Here is a 26,481-nt window from a genome sequence, read left to right on the forward strand (position 1 = left end):
TTTCGTCCGGCGATGGCCGGACGTGTCCGGCGGCGCGGAGAGAGTTTCGCTAGGGTTTCATCTGCGCGAGAAAAACGGAGAGGATCACATATTTATAGGTAGGAGGTGGTAGGAGTGTTCAAATAAGGTGCAGTTTTCGCCCACGCGATCGTGATCCGACGGCGGAGGGCATGGGATAGGTTTGGATGGGTTATTGGGCCACTTTGGAGGGGTGTTGGGTTGCAACACACACGAGGCCTTTACGGTTCCCCGGTTAACCGTTGGAACATCAAACGTCCTCCAAATGGCATGAAATTTGACAGGCGGTCTACCGGTGGTGTACCAAGGCCGCTTGGCAATCTCGGACCATTCTGAGAATGTTTAACACCCGCACACGAAAAGAGACAAAAGGGGGTGCCAGAGGACATAAGAGTGTCGGATTGCAAAATGGACAACGGAGAAAATGCTCGGATGCATGAGACGAACACGTATGCAAATGAGATGCACATGATGGCATGATATGAAATGCATGACATGAATAAAATGCAAAATAAAGACAAGAACCCAACCACGAATCTCATAACTTAAAACCGGAAATGGCAAGAGTCGGAGTATAAATATGGTAAATTACATCCGGAGTGTTACATTGTCGCATATCATTGTGGAGATGGATTGTAAGAAAGTGGTTCGGAAGCTTAGTGAGGATCGGAGAAGGAGGATTACTTGGCTCAAGGACATCTTGTACAAGCGCTAAAGGAGTCTATATATGAATCTGTTTCAGGATTGCTCAGTGAGATTTGCTCGTCGATCGCACTGCTAATACTGCCGCTCATATAACTTAGCTAAAGAAGTTCGATCGCCTGAATAAATAGTGTAAAACCTGGCTGGGACACCCACCAGAGTGTGTTATTTCTGCTCTTGCTACGGCCTACGGATGTACCAGAACCTGGTTAATATAGCAGGTATATTTTCCTTTCTTAAAAAAAAGAACATCGACCCTGTTGAAGACCATCCGCCAAAAGCTACACACAACTATCCTGACAAACCTTGAGGAAGAGTCCGGCCACATAAAAAAGCCGTCATGACATCCTCAATTCCGAGCGGGACACAACCCAACAAGGAGGAATCACTCTTCGATAATGCCTACAAAGAGAGAAAACACCCTCAAGCGCCATCATCACTCCCTTGAAGACTATGAGCATCTCCAGCCGTTGGCCTTTCAGGAGACGCACCAGCGCAAACCATGTGTTGGGGGTGTGATGCCTCTCAGTCACGGCATCCATGTTTTTTTTCAAAATTTTAATTCCGGCACAAATACGGCGTAAATTCAACTAAACTTCGGCGAGTTTGTACATATTTAAAATATTAAAAAAACGCTACTAGGCTGCTCCTCGTCGTCTCCCTCGCCGCCCTTGCAGTTCTACATGCCGAGGAGGCGGTAGAACCGTGTGTAGTCGCCGCCACCGTCGTCGTCGCCTCCTCCGCAGCCGCCGTCCCTGCTGCAACCCTCCCCCGGTTTGCGCGGCGTGTTGGACGGTCGGTGGGCGTCATCGTCGTCGTCGTTGTCGAGGATCACGACGCCGTGCTTGTCCTCGCGCCCACGTTTGCGGGCGGCTATCTCCTCCAGAGCCCGGTGCCGCCGAACCATCTCGTCGCGGAGCTAGTCGTCCCGCGCCCATCATAGGGCGTCTTCGTCGGAGAAGCCGCACCGGGCTATCTCCTCGTACTCCGCAGGGAGGCCGGGCTCCGGCTTCGGCCTGACGAGGACGAGGCGGACAGAGGCGGGGGCGGAGTCGTCAATGCGGACGCTGGAGTTGCAGGTGCGCGCGCTGACAGGCGTGTCCTGGGGTTCCGGCTTGACGGGGTGGAGGCAGGGAGAGTTGGACGAGTGGCCGGACGAGGAGGAGGACGCCACCGGGTCAATGCGCCTTGGCGTCCACGAGCTCCCACGCCGGCGAGAGATGGACGGGGGAGCGGGGTACTCCAGCCTCGGCGTGTTGCCGCCCTCGATGTACTCGAGGACGGCCTCCAGCGTACGGTCGGGCACGCCCCACCATTGGCACCAACCTTCGGAGTTGAGCCTTCCAGAGGGCACGACGCCGTTGGTGGCCTCGAGCTGCTCGGCGTGGCGGCGGCGGAAGTAGGGATCCTAGAGCGGGTTGTCGGGGACGCACCGTGGACCTTCCCTCGCGGCCCGCAGCAGAGAGGCGCGGATACGCGCGATCTCCGCACGCCGCACCGCCCCGGTGGACGGTGGTGGCACCGGGACCCCGCCGGCGCTGATCCTCCATGACCCGGGCACCCGCATGTCCGGCGGGACCGGGTACTCGGCCTCGAAGAGGAGCCGAGTTTCGTCTTCGTGAAGGTGGCGGCGGCCGAAGCCGTTCGCCGCCGCACCGTCGCCTGGAAAACGCTCGGCCATGCTTTGAACTGGAGACGGCGAGAGGAGAGGGAGGAAAGGGGGAGAAATGGCGCTGCGGCGGTGGAGACTCTGTGCGTGTCACCGGCACGCTGGGATCGGCTTATATAGGCGGAGGCGCCACGCGTACGCGTGGCCGGCGAGGGGACGCGCGTCGTTCGGTCACTGCGCCGTCCGTGAGGCATCAATGGAGGAGAATGACCGGCACGGCAGCGCGCGGGAGCTTTGGCATTGATTCGCCACGGGAAACGAGGCGATGAGGATGAGAAGCGATGAGAAGAGAGACGAGTCGCTGACAAGGAGGGCCCACGGTTGTTTCGCGTCAAAAACGATTCGCCCTGCGCCTCCGAGCGCCCCCAGCGCATCGGGTTCGGGTTAGGTCCGCCGGTGTCAATTTCGGTCCGAGCCGATGAAAAATAGGTCTTTAAGGATGCGACTGGACCGATTTTTTAACGTCGACAACCAAAAAGTCACCAGAGAGGTCTTGTTGAGGACGTGACTGTCTAAGAAGCTGTTTGATTTGGAGCCGTGCCCTGCCTTATCAAAAAATCGGTCGTTGACCAGGCTGGTGATGGGCGCATCAGAGCCAAAATATTGATGCGCCAGCACGCCAGGGCTTCCTCCTCTTCTTTTGCGTCAAATAGTTGGTAGGAACCATGGAGGCCGATTCCTTTGCCTATTTTTTGACGCGCCATCCGCACCCATGATTTGGCAGGCGGAGCATCTGCAAGAACTCGAAATTATTAGTTGAGGACTACTCATTGCAAAGATTATTTCAACTTCTTAGATTATGAGCGTCACTTGTCGCAATCTGGGAGTTTTTCTTTTTTCATAAATCCATTTATTTAAAATGTTTTATTTCTTATACTGTGGATCTAAATCTCAAACCGCTTTTATTGTTGGATTCCTCGTGTCAAGATCTTCAAAACTAGATTTCATGTTGATAGGTTTTGACGAACTTTTTTTTCACGAAAAAACCGGATAAAAAAACCGGACGAAAAAACCAAACCGGAAGCACGGGTTTTTTCCCTTTCTAAAAGAGGCACGTCCGTGCCTTTCACGAAATCACAACCGTGCCTCTCGTGGAAGCAAAACCGTGACTCTCACAGAAAGGAAAACAAAAAGAAAAAGCGTTTTTTTTGTTTCCGAAGAGGCACGGCCATAACTCTCACGAAAGCATACCCGTGCCTCTCGCGGAAACAAAACCGTGACTTTCGCGAAGGAAAAAAACAGAAAACGCGTTTTTTTCGTTTCTGAGAGGCACAGCCGTGACTCTCGCAAAAGCACAATCATGCCTCTCGCGGAAGCAAAACCGTGACTCTCGCAAAAGGAAAAAATAGAAAACACGTATTTTTCGTTTCCGAGAGGCATGACCGTGACTCTCGCGAAAACACACCCGTACCTCTCACAGAAGCAAAACCGTGACACTCGCGAAAGAAAAAAAACAGAAAACATATTTTTTTCGTTTCCGAGATGCACGGCCGTGACTCTCGCGAAAGCACACCCGTGCCTCTCGCAGAAGCAAAACCATGACCCTCGCGAAAGAAAAAAAAACAGAAAACACATTTTTTTTCTTTTCCGAGAGGCACGGCCGTGGCTCTCGTGAAGCGAAAAAAATGCGTTTTTTCACGCAAAAATATTTTTTTTCAAATATTTTTTTGTCGAGAAGTTAAGGAGGACCAGTGGAAAACCAAAAGCGTTGCAAAACCCCAAAAAAAACCGTTTAAATAGCTGAAAACGCATGCGGAAAAATAAAAAAACAAAATCCGAAGGGAGCACCCAAAGCGCAACACGTGACAAATGGCTGAGAGCGCGTCAAGTGACGCTAATCGTTGCGAGGCTCTCGAAGGAGCGTTCGTTAATTGGTGGCTCCCGAACTTGTCGAAAAGCTAAGGAGGGCCAGTGGAAAACCAAAATGTCGAAAAAATTCAAAAAACCATTTAATTAGCCGAAAACGCGTGCGAAAAAAAATCTGAAAAAAACACGCAAAACGCAACACGTGATGAATGGCTGAGAACGCGCCAAATAGCGCTGATTGTCGCGAGGCTTCCAAAGAAGCGCTCGTTAAGTAATGGCTCCCGAAAGAACCAAGCAGCCTCTAAGCTTTCGCTAGAGCCTTGAGCCTCTCCGCTTAACGGGCCGATGGGAAGGAGCCCAGCCACTGGCTCCATCTGCACTTTGTAAGACGCCTGCGCGCAATGTCGTTACAACTTATTTGAAATTTCTCAAAAAAAAACCTTATTTGAAAAAAAAAACAGTGGAATAGTGGCGAGTTAATGGCCCGAAAATGCTGTAACGTTTTCAAGGATTTTTTTAATATCTTTTTTTTCAAAGAAAAAAAGAAAATCAACGTATTTTTCTGAAAGATGGTTACGGTCCAGGCGTCTGAAATTCTTGCACCTCCCATCTCACGGACCATAAGATCTCTGCATAATACATACGACTCTGCAACCTGCACTGCACGTATACTGCTCCGTTGCAACCCCACAGGAAACTATACAGCCTACAATTTACACCAATATTATGCCAACAACAGTGCACGTACTACGATCTTGACGGCTCACGGTGGCTACTCTATTTTTAGCTCGTGTTCTGCCTTCAAGAAACTGCGCATATAACCAGTGATACACCGACACGCCCTTACCAGAAATGTGCGCCGAGAGCATGGAGCTTCCTATATGATTCTGTTTCCATGATCCCTCGATTTCGTCTAGTGCCGTTTGCATCATGAGGGCAGGGCCAGGGAGAGAGGGCACGGGGGCATCAGGGAACCAACTACCGTGTGTGTGTGCGCGCTCACGCCACCGCCCTCGCTCGAGCCACCGCCTTCTGGTAGATGTCCTCGTACTGCGAAGCCGAGGTGTCCCAGCTGAAATCGATCGTCATGTCTTTCTGCACAAGCTGTTTCCAGACCTCGGGCTTCCTCGTGTAGCAGTTGAACGCCCTCTCCATCGCGCTGCTTAGGCCCTGGCAAAATGAACGTCCAGATGAGTCGTGTTGTGCCCGCCAGAAACCATCGACTAGGGTTTTTCCCTTCCCGGGCTGTGCGCGCAAACAGGACCTACCTGTTCGTCGGCCTTGACAAATGTAAAGCCGTTCCGCACCTCCATGGGTATTGTTTCGTCGTCGAAGTCAAAGACACTGAAACCACAAAGCATGCCATTACACTTCTTACTTTGATTGGGTGTGACGAGTATGTTTGGAGGAACACTCGGTTGGTTCACTGTTTACCTGTCATTCAGCCCACCAGTTTTCCGAACAATCGGCACAGAACCATATCTCATGGCTATCATCTGCGCATAAGAAAGCATGTCAAAATTGCGCGTCAGAAGGCCACACATCAAATTGATGATAGAAGCAAAGGAGGCCAGACTCGCACTTGTTTAATTACTTCTAGGAAAGTGCCAGATGATCACGGCAACTGAAGCATATATTTCAGCAAGTGATACAAATTACGCGTCATACTAAACGATGTCAGCTTACTACATGTGTACCTAGTATAAACTAGGTGATATGCATTTATCATCAAGTATGGGAAGAAGCCACACACCTGAGTGAGGCCACATGGCTCAAATATAGAGGGAACAATGAACATGTCAGACGCAGCATATATGCAATGAGACAGCGCATCATCATACTTCAAAATCAGCCGGATATTGTTGTTGTTCTGAAAATGGTCTGCAATACCTTCAAACTCCCTCTGCAAACAAAACAAGAAGCAAGTATGTTCACCGTTCCAGAAATGGGCAAAAAAAGGTGCTTAATATAAAACAGACAAAAAATACACCATTCCAGACTCATGTTCCTTCGGTGATAAATAAACTGTTCATGAGGTACTGAAGTGTGGTTTTCTTCTGTTACTTTGGAGATTCATGTCTGATCAAAATATCTGCACAGATATATACTATGACATAAACTGCATGGCATAAACGCACCTGAATTTCTGGTACTGGACTTGAACCCAGAAGGACAAACTGTCCTCCTAATTCAGCTGTTTTGTAGATTGCATGCCTGATAAGATGTACACCCTTCTGAGCAACTAGCCTGGTAATGCAACCAACCTGCTTGAGAAAATTTCAGTTATTTAGTTTAACATTCAATATCAAGTTCCAAGACAAATGGAAGGAGGTGAATACACACAGCAGGGGATCAGAAAATGATATTAGCTAACTGAAGAAAACAATCGAAAAACGGAACTGCTGTAATTCATTTCAGACTACATGGGCCATGCCCCGATAAATGTGATGACAAACGATAGAACCATATAGCTAACAGACTACTCCACGAAGAAAATTGATGAGAATAAAGAGATGGAAAATGTTCAAATTCAAGCACAGGGTGAACCTTTATATATCCAGTTTACCAGTAATTGAGAACTGAGCTTAACAGCATCGACAATCGTACCAGTGGTTGTGAAGGATATGCAGAAGCCAGGTTTAGTTGCTCTCTGAGGGCTGCTTTATTGGCTGCCTTTCCCTGGAGATCCTTAGCATTATACTGGACCTTCAGATACCTATCTGTGGAAGGGTTCCATGTATCTGTGTCGATTCCATTAAGTATCCCAAGAAATTTCCTGGAATGTACTTTAAGTGTATCTTGGAGTCCACGCCCACCCTGGGAACCATAAGAGCATTATCAGCACACAAGAAATGGAAACGCTTTACATGCAAATTGAAACTACTAAAATGAAATTGCAGTTGAGAGGAAGATTAAGACAAGTTAAACTAATGGTAACTAGAAACACTAGGACCATTAGAGCCCTGTACGGATATGCATGCCACTATATCTTGATTTAGGGTATTCTCAAGTATCCAAGCTTTTTGTAGCATCTCTTTAGTGTCCAGTCCATGTAGAAACATGAATATGTCTGGCACTACTGATCAAACAAAGGTACAGCAATATGCGTGTTTGTTTCCCAGAGCTTGTGCGATTTCTTGCTATCCTCTTCCAGAAATGGTTGCCTCCAAAAATTAGCCATTTTGAGCAACATGCTTAGAAATTATCTATTTTTGCAGATGAATCTTATAAGTTGAAGGCTACTGGTGAGACCATGAAGGACGATTAAAAAGTAGCCAAAAAAAGTCTACATCACATACAAATCGTAAGAAATATTACCTCTGAGCGAACCTCTAGTGCATACGTTGGCGAGACAGTTGTCACGATGTTTGAATACACAACTGCTCCCTGAATAATATGAATAAACAATTGCATAATTGATACCATAGCTATGAGTTTGAGTTCCAAAACATATTGCTAAAGTTTGCCATAATTGATACCTTAACAGCATTTATTCTTCCATGCGAATTGTCCCGCATCCTGTCTGGTCTGTCTAGGTGCTCAACATCAAGGCCACACCATGCTAAATCACGAGCTGGAGCAGTTCCTTGATATTCAAAATTATGACAGGTGAAGCAAATTCTAGCTGAGTTGAAGCCTAGATTTGCATATACATCCCAATAAAGAGGTGCCTGGAGGTTAAATGTCAAAGGGTAACTTAGTACAATCAACTATGTAAATCAACCAAGAAAATAGATCAATGTCAAGTAGGCAATGAGTCAATGCTGTGAAATGATCTTTGACGCTTACAACAAATGCAGTTTGCCAGTCATGGCAGTGGATTATATCAACTTTCTTCCCAGATTGATAAAGTAATTCTAGTGCCGCACGGCTGAAGTACGAAAAACGTTTGAAGTCATCATGCTCTCCATAGTACTGAGCCCTCGAAAAGAACATCGCTGGATGCTGTGGCTCAATAAAGTAGACGGGTAGGCCTGCATATGCTAATTTAATTAGATTAATGCAGATTTAAATAAATTTTATACAGTGATACAACTAAGGGTTGCTTGTAACCTTCAACAGTCCCAGTCCAAATTTTGTTGTTGAACATATTTCCTTCGAAGTAGGACTGCACAAGAACATCTAAAACCTGCACAATCACATGATATCAATCTTACCCTAACAGAAGATCATACCAAAACATAGATAAGCAGCATTATGACATACCCTTAGATTGCTAACTTGGTCAACCTGCATGCAGTCGTATTTGGGAAGAATGATCTCTACTAGATGGCCTTTTTTCTGAAGTGCCTTCCCGAGACCAGATATCACATCTGCCAGGCCACCAACCTAAACAAGCATGCATATAAGAAATATAAAAGATGACTAATAGGATTCAAAATGATCAGAATGGACAAAAATCAGATTCCATAAGAATTAGTCATTGCATCAGCATCAGCATCAGTAGTTCAATAAATTTCTCAAGAAACAGATTAAAATGTAAAGCAGTTGGGGGAGATTGATCTACAACTTGTATGCACTATGCACATGATCAACAGACAAATATCTGCAGCCTTTAGACTTTCTTTTTTGCAGATAGTAACTTTGTTGAGACATGAAAGTCGATATTTCACCACCTTTGGTACAGCCAGAGTTTTATTTACTATTTCATGGCTGCACAATCAAAATTTATAAGCTAAAAAAGGGCATCCATACAGTTTTTTAACAGTAAAAAGCTACATCCATTCACAAAAAAAGAATGATAGCACACATTCAACATTGTCAGTTTTACCTCGGTTTGAATTAGCCCTTGGATCATCATGACCTGAACACAACTGAGGAGAACCATATATTTAAAATAGTGCTTTATTGTTACTTGTAAGATATGTGGATAGGCTCGAATTTATGTGAAACACTGGAAAACTTAATACTTTGTTAATTTACAGAATATTAGTGCTTAAAACAATGTTCTCTCTAAGCGTCCCTAGATAGTAGTCATACTAGGCAGTGAATTATCCAAATATCAAATAGAAGATTTTAAATGCACGCATGAAAGGCTGTATTAATACTAAAACTCACCTTCGCGACAGGAGCCATCTCTGCTGCTATGTGGGCAATGTGCAAACCAGAACTGCATTAATCAATAAAGATTACAGACTAACTAACTTCTATAAACATGTTTTCTCATTTAGCAAAGGAGAAAGTGTACCTAGTTCCTGGTAATGCCATCTTAAGTAAGTTGTCCATAACTTCCCTGTTTTCGGTACCTCTGTATGACAAGTATGCTTCCCGAAGACGACTGTCCCTTTTCTGAACCATTTCTCGCAACATACTTGCGTCATTGTAAGATATTTTCTTCTCCAGTAACCATCCATCAGTTAAAAGGGAAATTTTGCTCCATAGTTCCGAAGGCATGTTTCCTGTAAAATTCTCCAGTGATCTTTTCTCACTTTCCTCTATTAGTTTGCTAAGAGTATCGTGAAATTCCACTGTTGAGTGCTCATACAGTTCAATCTGAGAATGCATTTCACAATTACATGCTTGGAAGCGTTCTTCTACCAATTTGACTTTTTGCTGCAAAAGATCAACAAGAGAACAAGAGAACTTTGAAATATTTGCTGCTTGCAGTGAGGCCTCTAATTTGTCAAGCCTATCCTGCAGATCATGATTGTGGTCCAATATCACAGCAGCATGCTCTACTTGGTTTGCTGTGGTCTCAAGCAAGTCTTCCAATTTTTCTACTTTCTCCCACCAGGCATCCCTAGGACCAAGTTTCATCGTATCTGCTTGGGCGGCTATAAACCTAGACTCCAGCTCCCTAAGGGAAGCATCTAAAAGAGCACGCTCTTTCTCCAATTTGAATATACCCTCCTCTATCTCGGCAACCTCTATAAGCTTTGTTTTGAAAAATTCTATGTCCTCCTTCAGTAGAATGTTCTCTTCCTTTAGAATACCAAGCTCCAATGCTAGTGGAGAGTCACTGAAATTCCCTTCACTTGAAAGCTTATGTTGTTCATCTGTTTCTGACAACCTCGTCTCTAAAATGTTTATCTTTCTCTGCAAGGCCTCCTTTTCTTTAAGAACTTTATCAGCGTGTTCCATTGCCTGAAGACGAGCTTGATTCAAAAGAAGTATATCTAAAAAAATCAATTTGCAATTCAGTGGTTGTTATGTGCATACTTACAACTCTATGCATTTTAGGAAACTGTATGGATATTCAAAAGGAAGGAATCCCCTACTCTTCTCGGTGTTCTGTATCATTCCTACCAAATCTTCCAGCTTAAGGTTTGATATGCCATCTCCATCATTGTATTTCTGTGGGGAAAATCACAAAACCTAGAAATTCTTAAAAGTAACAACAGTAACTAATATGAGCAAATTTAAAAGTGATTATATTTCAGGGTAAAATTGATCGAATGTTAACTTTGTTTAACTGTTGTATGCTGTATTTCTCAATGAAATAGGGCTTGGCTGCCATTTGGTTTAAAATATAGATGTCAATGCCAACTTTGCACCTTTATCTAATAACTATTGATTATTGAAGTAATAAAATGATGATGCATTTCGCTTCAGTTTAACAAAAACAGAATTTAAGATCTTTTTAAAATGTTCACACCAAGTAACCTCTCAGCCTGATAGATCTAACAGGTAAATTGCTGGACCTACACGAAAACACAATAGAACTATCTCATGATGAACAGTTGTAACTTGTAACCAATGATTCACAAGTAATTGCTACACTTACAGGATTTACTTTTGCTGTATTGAAAAGACATATTAAAATAAGCATATAACATTTTCAATGTTATTTACATTTTTACAAGGGCATCGGTTGAACTCATACATCAGTTTATATAGAGCAAATACAATAGTAGTGTCCCAACTCTACTTTAACGGCCTCCACATCCCAATTAATGTGTTGCAATACGGAATACAGCACTAATTATGGAACGCCAAACAAATACACAGATATGAGGAAGTATTTGAGGGGAAATACCTTACGACAGCAAAAAAGATTGTTTTTACTCGTATGAATAGAACATTATACGACCCATGATTAGCTGGCAATATAGCTTAAAATTAGATTTTCTTGGCCATCTTGAATTACGAGCGAAATTTACTTGGAAGCCAGTAGATGCAAGTTAGTAGATTCAGAAACTGATTTAAATTCATACATCTATGTTAAAACAAGGTGGAAATACATATGAGCAAGTTATTGCCTTTCAGTGGCAGCCAAGCCCCAGATTTGCTTTGTGGAAAAGAAGAATCGGCATCTACTGTCGCGTCACTCCGCGTGCTGACAAAAAAATTTGGAAAGATATAGATTGCTAGTAGAAAGCATGATGCACATACCCTTTGCCGTTCTTTTTCAGCGGAAACCGACGCCTCGTCGCTCCGCACATTGGCCCTGTTGTTATAAAGGGGGTCGGCGCCGGTTGCGCTCTTGTGAGGGCGCTGCGCGGCCGCCCTGGAAAGCCAGCCAACAAAAGTCAGATTCCGACTCCTTGACATATTCGTAGAATCCAGGAATGGCAGCGGCATGTATACATCTGACCAGCGAAGCGGCCGAATTAGGGGGGCTGGAGACGAACCTGAGGCTGCGGTGGCGCGTGCGGGAGGCGAGGGCGAGGCGGCGGCGGGAGCGGCCGTCGGGCGGGGAAGGGGCGGGGCAGCGCGGGGACAGGAGGGCGGTCGCCTCGACGCCCGCCGCCGCGGAGCACGCCATGGGGAATAGGGAGAGGCAGGGCGACTGGTGGGGCGAGGGGAGCTTGAAGCGGGCGGCGGGCTGGAAAGCGGCGGGGAGTGGAGTGGGGCTGAAGAGTGGTGGCGGTGGCGGTGACCGGGGGCCAGCGCGTGGCGTGTCTCGTGCTCCGCGCGCGGGCGAGGCGGGGGCGGAGGCGGAGGAGGAGGGCCGTGCGAATTGGGGCCCCGCCGCGCAGCCGGGCGTGGCACGGTGCCATTCGTCGGGCAAGCGGCCAGCGGAGGGGAGTGTGTGGGAAGGGAACGGACGGTGGAGCTTGATTTGTTTGGTACTACTAGTACAGGGTGCGCCCGTGCCGGCTCGAGAGGAGAGAGGCCGGTGAGCACGGCCGCAACAGAAAAGTCGGTACAGGGTGCCACCAGCAGTGTTGAGGGTGGGTCAAGTCTAAAAAAAACCTTAAACTCATACACCCTGTCAAAAATGAACCCTAATAGCCTCTTAATCCCTGAAATGGGCACAACTCCGGTCAAACTCGACCCCTGACCTGTTTGACGCACCGGGGAAATATTGATCCCGACCGGGATAAGAGGCTATTCTCGCTGACATCTATGTCCCGGCTGTCATATTTATCTTCATCCACCGACCAGCCACGACAACGACCCATAGCCGCCACAGCAGTCTTCGTGCGCCCATAAGAATCTTGTTCCTCACACATTGCTCGGACGCAGAGAACAACGGCCTCGGACGCACGGTACCCTCCTGAGTTCGCCACCAGCGACAAGTGGCTGGCTATGTCAGCCCGTAGTTTTTGAGCCGAGCCTCAACGGCCCCGTCGAGCAGTATGTTCCTGCTTTTGGTTTTCCCGTGCGCGAGATTGGGCGTCATGGGAATCCCGTCTCGCTTTCACGGGCATGACGCTGCCGCCGTTGTGCTGCAGTCGCCTTTGTTGTCGCTGTGGATGTTCTGCCAGACTGCCACGACGAAGCGTCCTTCCCACGGCTACGTTTTGGTTGGGCGTTTCAAGTACATGCCTCGAGTAGCAGAATCGATCGTTGCAGCCGTTCTACACACACGAGTACATAAAAACATGCTGCAGAAGGCTCTTGTATTATTGCATCGGGCCATCGGCAGCTCACCATCAGCCGGATGGACAGTCAGTGCATCTGCAGTGCATGCTTGCGTGTGAATACATGGACGCAAGAGACACCACCTTGTACGCCGTGCTGTAGCCACCATTGCTGAGCATCTCCGCGGGCACGCGCAGCAGTTCCTCCTGGCTTGAACCGGTTCCGTCCCTGGTCCTAAAGAATTATGGCACACGCTTGCCTCCTCCCCAGCTCCCCAGCTTCGCCATTTGCTCCTCCCGTAGCCACCAACATTCCGTTGAACAGTTGGTGTGCGCGCACTCTCCTGCAGCTCACCTCGCCTCCGACCTCGCTCCAACCGCCCTTGTGGATTCCAGCGACTCTCCGCCATATCGCGTTAATGGAGGAGCTCCAGTCATCCCCTCTCCCTCTATTTCTCCCTCCAATGCTCGCTCTAGATAGCTGCTCTGCGCCGGTGCTCGCCACCGCCAGGCCTAACGCATGCATGCCGCTCACCGGCGCCAGGTCGACGGCGCGAACGGAGACAAGACAAGCGCCCATGCATCCATTTCTCTCGTCCTTCTTCCCTGCGAGACACGCCCGGACCTCCCCATCGCTCCGCTGCCCCACCTCACTGTTCTGAACGAATACCGCACTCTTGCGGAGAGAGATAAAAATTATGGGAAAGAAGATGGATATGACATACGGACCCATGCAGTGAGTGAGAGTAGAGAGTGATCCCGCCCGGGATCATTATTTTCCTAGCATGACAAACTAGTCGAGGCGGGTTTAGGGTTGAGATAGGCCAAGATCATACACCACAGGGTGTAGATTTCAGGGATTGAATGTTAGGGTTTGATTCCGCCGAGCAGTATGAATTCAAGGTTTAAATCAGACTTTACTCATTGGGGGTAGGTTGTAGTCAATGAATTCTAGTCACAACATCTCCAACAGATAATGTATAAATAATAACCTTTTACATCATGATGGATGGTCTAAAACGGTGCTTTAACATATGATGTTGATTAAAAAAATTACTCCAGATTTGCTCTAAGTGTAAAATAGGACACTTGGTGATGCAAATTTGCATCACTTGTGCCTCTCGAATAAAATCCGAGCAGTCGCGCGTGCAACTGTGGCGCCTGACCACCCTCTTGTCATCACCCACTGCCGCCGGTCCCCATGGACTCCTCCTCCGACCCTGCGGCCGCCAAAGCCGCTTCGGTGATGGTCGCCTCTACATCTGCCGCCAGTCCAGACGTCGTCGTCGCCGCCATGCCTCCCCCAAAATGCACGACATATTTGCAGCCCCTCGTCCCGCTGTCGTTGTCGAACTGGAACCATCGACGAGGAAGAAGGTAGCCACGACAAAACCACGGCGCGACCCCGCCGCGGCTTCGTCCCGGGCGAAGAAGACGACGAAGGCCACCACGGCGGCGACTGCTTCATCTTCATCACCAATGTCGCCGGCCTGCTACTCGATGTGCACTAGCTTTGTCGCGGGTGTCGCCGGAGACAGCAGAATTGTAGAGCAGCTCTCGTGCGGCTGATGTATTTTACATCCCCTATTGGAGCACTAGCTATTTTACATCATCTCTTGGAGTTGGAAGCCTTTTGGTGATATAAAAATGCACTTTTAGATGATGTATATTTTACTCGAACCATAATTTGATGATGTAAAATACGACATCTACTGGACATGTTCTTGGGGTGCAACCGTGCAAGTGGAAGTTTGAGTGTTTTTTACAAATAAGGCTTTGGATTTATGTTATAAAGTTTCAACAGTAGAAGACATCTCAAAAAACAAGGAAAATACAACTAGGTTCTCATAGAGCCATATCAACTCATTTCTAGCGCGAGACATGTGCGTCGTCGCTGTCACTTCATCGTTGAAGCCGGCCTGATATTATATTTTGTGGTCAAGATGTAGTCGCATTAAGGTCTAATTGGACCAACGCCTTGGAGAAAAGGCCAAGGTCTAATATACACAAGGCAGACATTCAAGGGAGAAACAACCATCCAATAGCAATTTCTCGCGTCAGGAAGACAATCAAGGGGAGAAAAGGAAGCCACAGTCTCGACGCGGCCACAAAAACAGCTAGGGGGACTTCACCCTAATACCCAAGGCTAGGCCTTCGGCCGTCGAAGTCGCTGCCTGCTGCAACACCACCACCACAAAGATCCCGAAGAAGAAGACCATTGCCAGTATTGGGGCTGGGTTACATGTCAGGGATCATACCTCAAATTTGATTAATGCAGATTGTTCTTTCAATGTGAGTCAATGTTGTTGGAAATTACGCACTTGTAGACTAAAACTGTAGCAAAAACAAAGTAATCTTAGCACCACTAATGAACTAACTCCAAGGGTCGTTGCTCAGTCACGGAATCCAAAACTTGGGACAAAATGGAGTAAGTTCTACCAAACAAAGCTTAGGATGAAACTTAAATTCTTTATGTAAGTCTTGTCAGTGCAACGCTGCACATCAGACATCCATCTCAAGTGTCTTGTGCTAGGCGAAAATACAAAGAATGGTAGCAGAAAATCGGTAGAGATGAACACCAAATTTTTACATGAAAACTCCCCAAGTTGAGGGATAAGCCATGGTCCAAAGCATCCAAATCTTCTTCCAGTATAATTAAATGGTGGGATACAACAAGTTTCTTCTCTAGATAGTACGTACTAGAAGCTCTCATACATCAAGATCTGACGATATTGGATAAACACAATAAAATTTGATGCTCAAGAGTTAGGGATTGAATCTGTCTCACCAAAGATGATGGAATCATAACTTGAAAGAGACAAGATGATGAATCTGAACCGTCCCAACCTTGGGGAGGAGCTCCCTTTGCTTGCGAGCTTTGCTACACCTACATAAAGATACTTACATAACTTACTAATTAGCTGACCTGGCCTGATTTGGTTGGAAGAAAAAAAAGGCCTTACCCAGGCCCACCCTATTCAAGGGGTCGGGGTGATTAGTTGAGGAAGGAAAGAATATGTAATATGTTATGTAGATCTAGCATTTCGGCTTTGCTTGCTTATAAGATCTTAATCCAATCTTCCTCTCTTTTGGTTTTATTTTCTTCTTCTCCAATTGAGGCTAACCTGGTTTTCGTCACTTGTGTTAGTTGTGGCTGGATGGAGGATAAGACATCACATCCTCTCACCTGCAAAGACCAAGATGATCCTAGATCATAACCCTAATTTGTAATGGGCTTTGCGGCATTTGTTGGGCTGCCTAAAAGACTTCATTAGTCACCTCCTCACAACCCACATGAGGAGGATATCGTTGCAAATGTTCTGATCAATAGCGAGGACTAGGATGAGTTGGTCAACATTAAATCTGCACGACTACACTCACTAGTAGACGTGGTATGAGCCCGTGTCCAGCAACCTATGCAACCCACATAACAAAGTAACTCTTAACATGACCACATTGTAAGTAACTCCTGGTTTCGCAAATTGTCATATACAAAATTCAAGCCAAACATATTGAAAAATAAGCTATAAATCGGGGGCTAGAGTTCCGAACCAAATAGAGAAAATGCGATAGCAATTCGTAAAATGCAACCCATTGGATCTAGATCGGGTGCCTTTGGGGGTGTTCGCTGGGATCTCACCCCTGCAACCGTTCGCCATATAGTTTTAACGTAAAAATCGTACTCCTGCAATAAAAATATCGTTATCCAGCAGCTGTCTTTTTGCCGGAACAGGGGAATGTAGTACCATTAACTTGGCAGCTTAAGGGGTTGTTTGGATAGCAAATATTAGACGTTGGTTTATAGAAAACGAGTTTTTAGCTGATTTTTAGCAAAACCAGTTTTACTATCATTTTGGTTAAGAATGAGTTTGTATAAGACTACGTTTGGCTTGGAAAGTGTGTTTGTCAGTTCCTTATTCGATAATGATTCAGAGTACCATTCCTATTCTGCGGTGAGCTTCTTATTTTCCCGTCACATTCCGTCGAGGTACGCAAATCAAAAATGCTAGACATACAAAGATTTACAAGCTTTTACAAACTCTTTCCGTCTAACAACCAATCACAAACCTCTCCCCCCTGATTTTCAGGGGGATGGGTCGTCCCGCTCACTTGTTGACCAATAAAAACAAACTCATCTGTAAAAGTTTGTAAATTGTTTGTACGTGTAGCATTGCCGGTATGTAAATATAGGAGAGTTGATTCATCGATCTCGCCGGACAGCCGTGTACACGTTCATGTAGAAGCTAGCTACTGAGGAAAGCGCTGGATCAATTCGATCCGCCTGCTGCTGGACGCACGAAATTACGGCCGTGAACACGCACACAGATGTAGAACCTTGCTGCCTAGAGTGATGGCTGGATCAATTCTATCGGCCGGCTGCAGAACGTAATGACAAGACGGACAGCGCAGAAGAAGCGGGCGGGTGGCGGCCGGCGGCTAGAGGATGACGGCGTCGAGGTGTGGCACACTAGTGAGAGCCCATCGAGGCTGTCGCCGGTCACCGACACATCTGCAGATTCTAATTCTTTGACTGATGAACGTGCCCACAAGGATCAGCGAGAGAGATATACGCGTTTATAGAAAAATGACTAATAGTCGTTTTTGTATAAACCTGAAATTCCAGGTTTATAGGAATCCAGTTTTGCATATCCGTGGATTAGTTAGACGAGCCAAACGTGGTTTTAGTCTGTTAAACAGTTTTTCTGTTTTATATAGAACCGATTCTCTATATTTCATCTATCCAAACAACCCCTAAATGTGAGCTGAACCTCCACCTCATGTCCAGATCCTTGGGCCTTGGCATATTTGGATTACGTGCTTCCTTTCTCCTTCCTTCTTTTCCTTCTCCCACCAAATATGCTTTTTGTGCGAGAGGCTCCCACCAAATATTCGTATGTACGTACGTCTTGACGCGAGATGTCTTCCATGGCTCCATGTTTTCATCCATCGAGCAGAGTCAGCGACTGCGCGCGGCACATAGGATGCAACCAAAATCCAGCTGAGGTTCGGACGACTTGCTTTCTGCGGTGCCTATTGTCGACCATGTCAGAACGAGCACTAGCTAGCTCGAGTGGTAATTAAGCTTCGCCGTTGTTCGGCTCGGCTCACAGTAGTCGCATTCTGGGTGCCTCAAGACCTCCTTACACAAGAAAAACCTCGGGTTCTTCCCCGCGGTTTAGCTAGCTAGCTGCCTCAATCCACATCTCCCTCCCACTCGAATGCAGATCTTTTACATGATCAACGATCTATACCTATATACTTCCTCCGTTTCTAAATATTTGTCTTTATAGAGGTTTTAACAAGTGACTACATTCGGAGCAAAATGAGTGAATGTATACTTTAAAATATGTCTAAATACATTCGTATATGGTAATCATTTGAAATTAAAAAAAACAAATATTTAGGAATGAAGGGAGTATATATTAGGCTCGATTGAGCTAATTCTCCACGCCAACGGGCAGAGCAAGCAATCAACCAACCAAGAGATCGAACTCGTCATATAGATCCATCTAGCAATGGCGCTAGCTCGCCGTCGGCCAGCCACCCTCCCAGTCTTTCTCAGCGCATTCCTCTACGCCGCAGCCTTCCTCGCTGGCCCGGCCGCGGCCATGGGAAAGACGGGCAACGTCTTCGTGTTCTGGGGCCGGAACAAGGACGAGGGCTCCCTCCGGGAGACCTGCGACACCGGAAGGTACACCTACACCACCGTCATCGTCTCCTTCCTCGACGTCTTCGGCCACGGCAGGTACCACCTCGACCTCTCCGGCTACGACGTCTCCGCCGTGGGCGCCGACATCAAGCAGTGTCAGTCCAACGGCATGTCCATATTCCTCTCCATCGGGGGCTTCGGCGGCCAGTACTCCCTGCCGAGGCGCAGGTCCGCGGCGGACGTGGCCGACTACCTCTGGAACGCCTACATGCTCGGCACGCGCGCGGGCGTCCACCGCCCGTTCGGCGACGCCTACGTCGACGGCATCAACTTCTTCATCGACGGTGCCGCCGGCGCGCGGCCCGAAAACTACGACGAGCTGGCCAGGCGGCTATGGGACTACAACAAGGGCTACCGTGCCAGGACGCCGGTGCAGCTGTCGGCGACGCCGCGGTGCGGGTACCCGGACAGGCGCGTGGAGCGGGCGCTCGCCACGGGGCTCTTCAACCGGATCTTCGTCAGGTTCTACGACGACCCCCACTGCGCCGCTCACTTGGAGCAGGAGTGGGACAGGTGGACGGCGGCGCAACCGCACGCGCAGATCTACCTCGGCCTGCCGGCTTCGGAGCGGAAGGTCGGCTACGTGCACCCCAAGAACCTCCACGCTGTTATCTCGGTGGTGCAGAAGGCGGCCAACTACGGCGGCGTCGTGATCTGGGAGCGCTATGAGGACAAGCGAACCGGCTACAGCACCTACGCCATCCAATAGGCTTGAGTTGAGCCTCCTTCACGGACTACTCATCGTGTGAATTTGCTTATCTTACAAGTATGCAGTTGTCTGGGTTGTGCAGGAACAAAGTGAGATCTTTGTGTAGATCAGGATTAATAAGTACTCCCTCCGTTTCCTAACGTAACATGTTTTTTGAAAAGAAAGAAATATCTTATATTATAGTACGGAGAGACGGAGAGAGTATATAGATTATCTGCTGACTGTTGAGTCACTTTTGTTTCTTTGTCGTTTCAAATGGATTCTATGTGGATCTTTGGACCGCCTACACTTTCTTTACATATATATGGACCGTTATATTTGGCACACGTGTGGTGGATAGCAAAACTACCACACCACCAATCTTTATAGATAACTGACACATATAGAAGGCCTCGTTCCGCTCGAGCGTTTGAACTCGGCTCGATCTTAGGAGGCTTCCACCGATTTTTTTCCTCCCGATTTTTATTTTTAAAATGGTTTTTTCTCTCTTCCGGTTTTATGCTAGTTAATTTAGGTGGGAAGAAAAAGAAATAATAAAGTGTTGTCCATAGTATGACTAATAACCAACTCACCCATCTTAGGTTGTTGTCCATAGTATGCAAACAACGGAATTTGAACCATTTTTATTTCTACCATGTCAACCAAAAGCTTAATTTTAGGCTTGATAACTTTGGCCGAGCAGCATGATAACTATGGCATGTGCATGCTGATAACTTCAAACATTAACACCCCTGGTTAAAAAATGACATGATAAAGCTGGTAACTATATCATGAGAAGGTCGGTAACTATAGTGTGAAAATCACAGTAACTTTAAACATGTGCAACATCGTAATTTTGCACAAAATTTAAAGTGCGCACCGCCGGGGGGGAGGGGGGGGGATGTTTGAACAACCCCCTTCCCCTTCGTGAAAGTTACCACGACGTTTTGAGTGTACGTTATGATTTTCAGAAGAAGCCTGATAGCATACAAAAAGAGGACAAAAAAACATGAAGTTTTGACATACTATATCCCATGTTTCAAATTACCGCGATGTTTATACAGTTATCAAGTTTCACTTCGTCTATTATCATGCAATTTTCACATAAGTTACTAGGGTAAATTTTCCAATAATTTTTTCTCATAGGTTAAAAATTAGTGTGGTGTTTCCCCGAAAAAATTACCATGGTGTTTGTACATAAGTTATCAGTTTTTCGATTTGTGTATTAACATGTTATTTGCACACAATTTACCAAGGGTATGTTTTTCAACCACCTTTCCCCCTTTTGGTCAATGTTACCGTGGTGTTTATACCCAAGTTATCAGATCTGCAGTTTGTATATTATCATAGCACTTACACACAAGTTATCGATTGTATGTTTTTCAACAACTTTTGCCCTTCGCAAAAAATGTTACCGTGGTGCTTATTCGTATATTACCATGCTATTTTCACATAAGTTACCAAGGATGTGTTCTTAAACAACTTTTTCCTGTTTGGTCAATGGAACCGCGGTGTTTTGTACATAAATTATCGGGTATGTGACACATATATTACCGTACTATTTACACATAAATTAGCGAGCATATGTTTTTCAACAAAAAGTTTTCCGAGTCAGAAAGTTATCATCATGTTTTGTATATAAGTTATCAGTCAAGCGGTGCTTATATTACCACATTATTTACATAGAGATTACAGGTGGCACATTTGTAATACACCCCTTGGGGTCAAAGTTATTGTGGTGTTTGTATGTATGTTATCAAATCCGCGGAGCGTAAATTATCATCTTATTTACACATAAGTTAACGTGGTTATGTTTCTCAACCACTTTTTTCCTTGGGTCAAAATTACCACGATGTTTGCGGGTAAAATTATTACGTCTGCGGGGTATGTTTCTAATAACTTTTTTCCCTGGTTCAAAATCACCGCGGTGTTTTTGCGCAAGTTATCATGTCTACATTGCGTATTATTATCATGCTATTTGCATAGAGTTACCGGGGTTTGTTTTCAATAATAATTTTCTATGTCAAATTTATCATGGTGTTTGTACGTAAATTATCAGAACAATTTATATAAATTATCATGATATTTACACAGAAGTTACTGAGGGTATATTTCTACATCAATATTTCTTCGGTCAAAAATAGCATTGTATTTATACGTAAGTCGTTAGGTCTTAAAATATAGTACAAATGATGCACCAGTGAAGCTAAAAAACCCACAGAACATGTTTTCTTTAGCCAAACATTAAGTTTCCTAACTAGGCCTCTACCCAGCATTGGGCCCAGCCCTTTTCTATCTCTGAAGCCCACCGAGAATGTTGTCTTCAACCTCCAACCAACGAAACCTGTATGTGAAAACTGAAAACTGAAAACACAGACACGAAGAACTCCCAATTATCCATCTAAAGGAAATATGCCCTAGAGGCAATAATAAAGTTATTATTTATTTCCTTATTTCATAATAAATGTTTATTATTCATGCTAGAATTGTATTAACTAGAAACATAATACATGTGTAAATACATAGACAAACATAGTGTCACTAGTATGCCTCTACTTGACTAGCTCATTGATCAAAGATGGTTAAGTTTCCTAATCATAGACATGAGTTGTTATTTGATCAATGGGATCACATCATTAGGAGAATGATGTGATTGACTTGACCCATTCCGTTAGCTTAGCACTTGATCGTTTGTTTACTGCTATTGCTTTCTTCATGACTTATACATGTTCTTATGACTATGAGATTATACAACTCCCGAATACCAGAGGAACACTTTGTGTGCTACCAAACGTCACAACGTAAGTGGGTGATTATAAAGGTGCTCTACAGGTGTCTTCGATGGTACTTGTTGAGTTGGCATAGATCAAGATTAGGATTTGTCACTCCGATTGTCGGAGAGGTATCTCCGGGCCCTCTCGGTAATACACATCACTATAAGCCTTGCAAGCATGATAACTAATGAGTTAGTTACAGGGTGATGTATTACGGAACGAGTAAAGAGACTTGCCGGTAACGAGATTGAACTAGGTATTGGATACCGACGATCGAATCTCGGGCAAGTAACATACTGATGACAAAGAGAACAATGTATAGTGTTGCGCGGTTTGACGAATAAAGATCTTCGTAGAATATGTAGGAACCAATATGAGAATCCAGGTTCCGCTATTGGTTGTTGACCGGATACATGTCTCGGTCATGTCTACATAGTTCTCGAACCCATAGGGTCCGCACGCTTAAAGTTCGATGACGGTTATATTATGAGTTTACGTGTTTTGATGAACCGAAGGAAGTTCGGAGTCCCGGATGTGATCACGGACATGACGAGGAGTCTCGAAATGGTCAAGACATAAAGATTGATATATTGGAAGCCTATATTTATATATCGAAAGTGTTCCGGGTGAAATCGGGATTTTACCGGAGTACCGAGGGTTACCGGAACCCCCCGGGGGTTTAATGGGCCAAGATGGGCCTTAGTGGAAAGAGGAGGGGCGGCCAGGGCAGGCCGCGCGCTCCCTCTCCCTCTAGTCTGAATTGGACATGGAGAGGGGGGGGGGGCGCCCCCTTTCCTTCCTCTCTCCCTCCTCCTTCCCCCTTCTCCTACTCCAACTAGGAAAGGAGGAAGTCCTACTCCCGGTGGGAGTAGGACTCCTCCCTGGCGCGCCTCCTCCTGGCCGGCCGCCTCTCCCCCCTTGCTCCTTTATATACGGGGGCAGGGGGCACTTCTAGACACACAAGTTGATCATAAAGATCTCTCCTAGCCATGTGCGGTGTCCCCCTCCACCATAATCCACCTCGGTCATACTGTAGCGGTGTTTATGCGAAGCCCTGCTGCGGTAGCTTCATCAACATCATCACCACGCCGTCGTGCTGACGAAACTCTTCCCCGAGCTCTACTAGATCGTGAGTTCGCGGGACGTCACCGAGTTAAACGTGTGCTGAACGCGGAGGTGCCGTGCTATCTCTTGAGCACTGCGTTGGTTTTCCCTTGAAGAGGAAAGGGTGATGCAGCAAAGTAGCGTAAGTATTTCCCTCAGTTTTTGAGAACCAAGGTATCAATCCAGCAGGAGGCTACGCGCGAGTTCCTCGCACCTGCACAAAACAAATAAATCCTCGCAACCAACGCGATAAGGGGTTGTCAATCCCTACACGGTCACTTACGAGAGTGAGATCTGATAGATATGATAAGATAATATTTTTGGTATTTTTATGATAAAGATGCAAAGTAAAATAAAAGGCAATGAAAATAACTAAGTGTTGGAAGATTAATATGATGGAAGATAGACCCGGGGGCCATAGGTTTCACTAGTGGCTTCTCTCAAGAGCATAAGTATTTTACGATGGGTGAACAAATTACTGTTGAGCAATTGACAGAATTGATCATAGTTATGAGAATATCTAGGTATGATCATGTATATAGGCATCACGTCCGAGACAAGTAGACCGACTCCTGCCTGCATCTACTACTATTCCTCCACACATCGACCGCTATCCAGCATGCATCGAGAGTATTAAGTTCAAGAGAAAAAAGTAACGCTTTAAGCAAGATGACATGATGTAGAGGGATAAATTCATGCAATATGATAAAAAAACCATCTTGTTATCCTCGATGACAACAATACAATACGTGCCTTGCTGCCCCTACTGTCACTGGGAAAGGACACCGCAAGATTGAACCCAAAGCTAAGCACTTCTCCAATTGCAAGAAACATCAATCTAGTAGGCCAAACCAAACTGATAATTCGAAGAGACTTGCAAAGATAACCAATCATACATAAAAGAATTCAGAGAAGATTCAAATATTGTTCATAGATAAACTTGATCATAAACCCACAATTCATCGGTCTCAACAAACACACCGCAAAAGAAGATTACATCGAATAGATCTCCACGAGAGAGGAGGAGAACTTTGTATTGAGATCCAAAAAGAAAGAAGAAGCCATCTAGCTAATAACTATGGACCCGAAGGTCTGAGGTAAACTACTCACACTTCATCGGAAGGGCCATGGTGTTGATGTAGAAGCCCTCCGTGATCGATGCCCCCTCCGCAGAGCTCTGGAACAGGCCCCAAGATGGGATCTCGTGGATACAGAAAGTTACGGCAGTGGAATTAGGGTTTTGGCTCCGTGTTTGATCGTTTGGGGGTACGTAGCTATATATAGGAGGAAGAAGTACGTCGGTGGAGCAACAGGGGGCCCACGAGGGTGGAGGGCGCGCCTGGGGGGGGAGGGTAGGCGCGCCCCCTACCTCGTGGCCTCCCTGTTGGTTGCTTGACGTAGGGTCCAAGTCTCCTGGATCATGTTCGTTCCGAAAGTCACGTTCCCGAAGGTTTCATCCCGTTTGGACTCCGTTTGTTATTCTTTTTCTGCAAAACTCTGAAATAGGCAAAAAACAGCAATTCTGGGCTGGGCCTCCGGTTAATAGGTTAGTCCCAAAAATAATATCCAATAATGTCCAAAACAGAAGATAATATAGCATGGAGCAATCAAAAATTATAGATACGTTGGAGACGTATCAAGCATCCCCAAGCTTAATTTATGCTCGTCCTCGAGTAGGTAAATGATAAAAACAGAATTTTTGATGTGGAATGTTACTAGGCATAATTTCAATGTAATTCTTCTTAATTGTGGCATGAATATTCAGATCCGAAAGATTCAAGATAAAAGTTTAATATTGACATAGAAATAATAATACTTCAAGCATACTAACTAAGCAATTATGTCTTCTCAAAATAACATGGCCAAAGAAAGTTCATCCCTACAAAATCATATAGTTTAGTCATGCTCCATTTTCTTCACACAAGAATGCTCTCATCATGCACAACCCCGATGACAAGCCAAGCAATTGTTTCATACTTTAGTAATCTCAAACTTTATAAACCTTCACGCAATACATGAGCGTGAGCCATGGATATAGCACTATGGGTGGAATAGAGTATAATGATGGGGTTTGTGTGGAGAAGACAAAAAGGAGAAAGTCTCACATCAACGAGGCTAATCAATGAGCTATGGAGATGCTCATCGATTGATGTTAATGCAAGGAGTAGGGATTGCCATGCAATGGATGCACTAGAGCTATAAATGTATGAAAGCTCAACAAAAGAAACTAGTGGGTGTGCATGCAACTTGCTTGCTCAAGAAGACCTAGGGCACTTGAGGAGGCCCATTGTTGGAATATACAAGCCAAGTTCTATAATGAAAAATTCTCAGTAGTATATGAAAGTGACAAAACAAGAGACTCTCTATCATGAAGATCATGGTGCTACTTTGAAGCACAAGTGTGAAAAAAAGATAGTAGCATTATCCCTTTTTATTTCTCTCTTTTTTTGGGCCTTCCTTTTTTTACCCTTTCTCTTTTCTTTTTTATTGGGACAATGCTCTATTAAATGATTATCATCACACTTCTATTTATTTACAACTCAATGATTACAACTCGATACTAGAACAAGGTATGACTCTATATGAATGCCTCCGGCGGTTTACCGGGATATGCAATGAACCAAGAGTGACATGTATGAAAGAATTATGAACGGTGGCTTTGCCACAAATACTATGTCAACTATATGATCATGCTAGACAATATGACAATGATGAACGTGTCATGATAAACGGGATGGTGGAAAGTTGCATGGAAATATATCTCGGAATAGCTATGGAAATGCCATAATAGGTAGGTATGGTGGCTGTTTTAAGGAAGATATAAGGAGGTTTATGTGTGAAAGAGCGTACCATATCACGGGGTTTGGATGCACCGGCGAAGTTTGCACCAACTCTCAATGTGAGAAAGGGGAATGCACAGTACCGAAGAGGCTAGCAATGATGGAAAGGTGAGAGTGCGTATAATCCATGGACTCAACATTAGTCATAAAGAACTCACATACTTATTGCAAAAATCTACAAGTCATCAAAAACCAAGCACTACGCGCATGCTCCTAGGCGCATACTCCGATTGTCAGAGAGGTATCTCTGGGCCCTCCCGGTAATGTACATCACAATAAGCCTTGCAAGAAATGTAGCTAATGAGTTATTTATGAGATGTATCATTACGGAACAAGTAAAGAGACTTGCCGGTAACGAGATTGAACTAGGTATTGAGATACCGATGATCGAATCTCGGGCATGTAACATACCGATGACAAAGG

General features: G+C 45.5%; 2 protein-coding genes across 3 annotated transcripts; one reads left to right on the top strand and one right to left on the bottom strand.

Moving 5' to 3' along the window:
• Positions 1-4,784: 4,784 nt before the first annotated feature.
• Positions 4,785-12,157, bottom strand: LOC125526022 (probable starch synthase 4, chloroplastic/amyloplastic). 2 transcript variants are annotated; one of them, XM_048691048.1, is made up of 16 exons: positions 11,767-12,157; positions 11,528-11,642; positions 10,414-10,489; positions 9,384-10,311; positions 9,254-9,305; positions 8,402-8,524; positions 8,249-8,324; positions 7,985-8,169; positions 7,675-7,866; positions 7,514-7,582; positions 6,803-7,012; positions 6,334-6,459; positions 5,949-6,098; positions 5,630-5,691; positions 5,464-5,539; positions 4,785-5,365 (listed from the first exon to the last, which is right to left on the bottom strand). In XM_048691048.1, the coding sequence occupies exons 1-16, from the start codon at positions 11,898-11,900 to the stop codon at positions 5,195-5,197; spliced, it is 2,745 nt and encodes a 914-aa protein (XP_048547005.1). In that variant the 5' UTR covers positions 11,901-12,157; the 3' UTR covers positions 4,785-5,194. The 2 variants fall into 2 exon arrangements, with proteins under 2 accessions (XP_048547005.1, XP_048547008.1); XM_048691051.1 differs by lacking the exons at positions 11,528-11,642; positions 11,767-12,157 and having other exon boundaries at positions 9,384-10,279; positions 10,359-10,489.
• A 6,301-nt stretch (positions 12,158-18,458) lies between these two features.
• On the top strand, positions 18,459-19,361 carry LOC125537684 (xylanase inhibitor protein 1-like). Its single transcript, XM_048701013.1, has one exon. It carries the CDS (start codon positions 18,459-18,461, stop codon positions 19,359-19,361), a length of 903 nt encoding a protein of 300 aa, XP_048556970.1.
• Positions 19,362-26,481: the final 7,120 nt, after the last annotated feature.

Source organism: Triticum urartu, chromosome 1 (genome assembly GCF_003073215.2).
Source record: "Triticum urartu cultivar G1812 chromosome 1, Tu2.1, whole genome shotgun sequence".
Classification (NCBI taxonomy): Eukaryota; Viridiplantae; Streptophyta; class Magnoliopsida; order Poales; family Poaceae; genus Triticum; species Triticum urartu.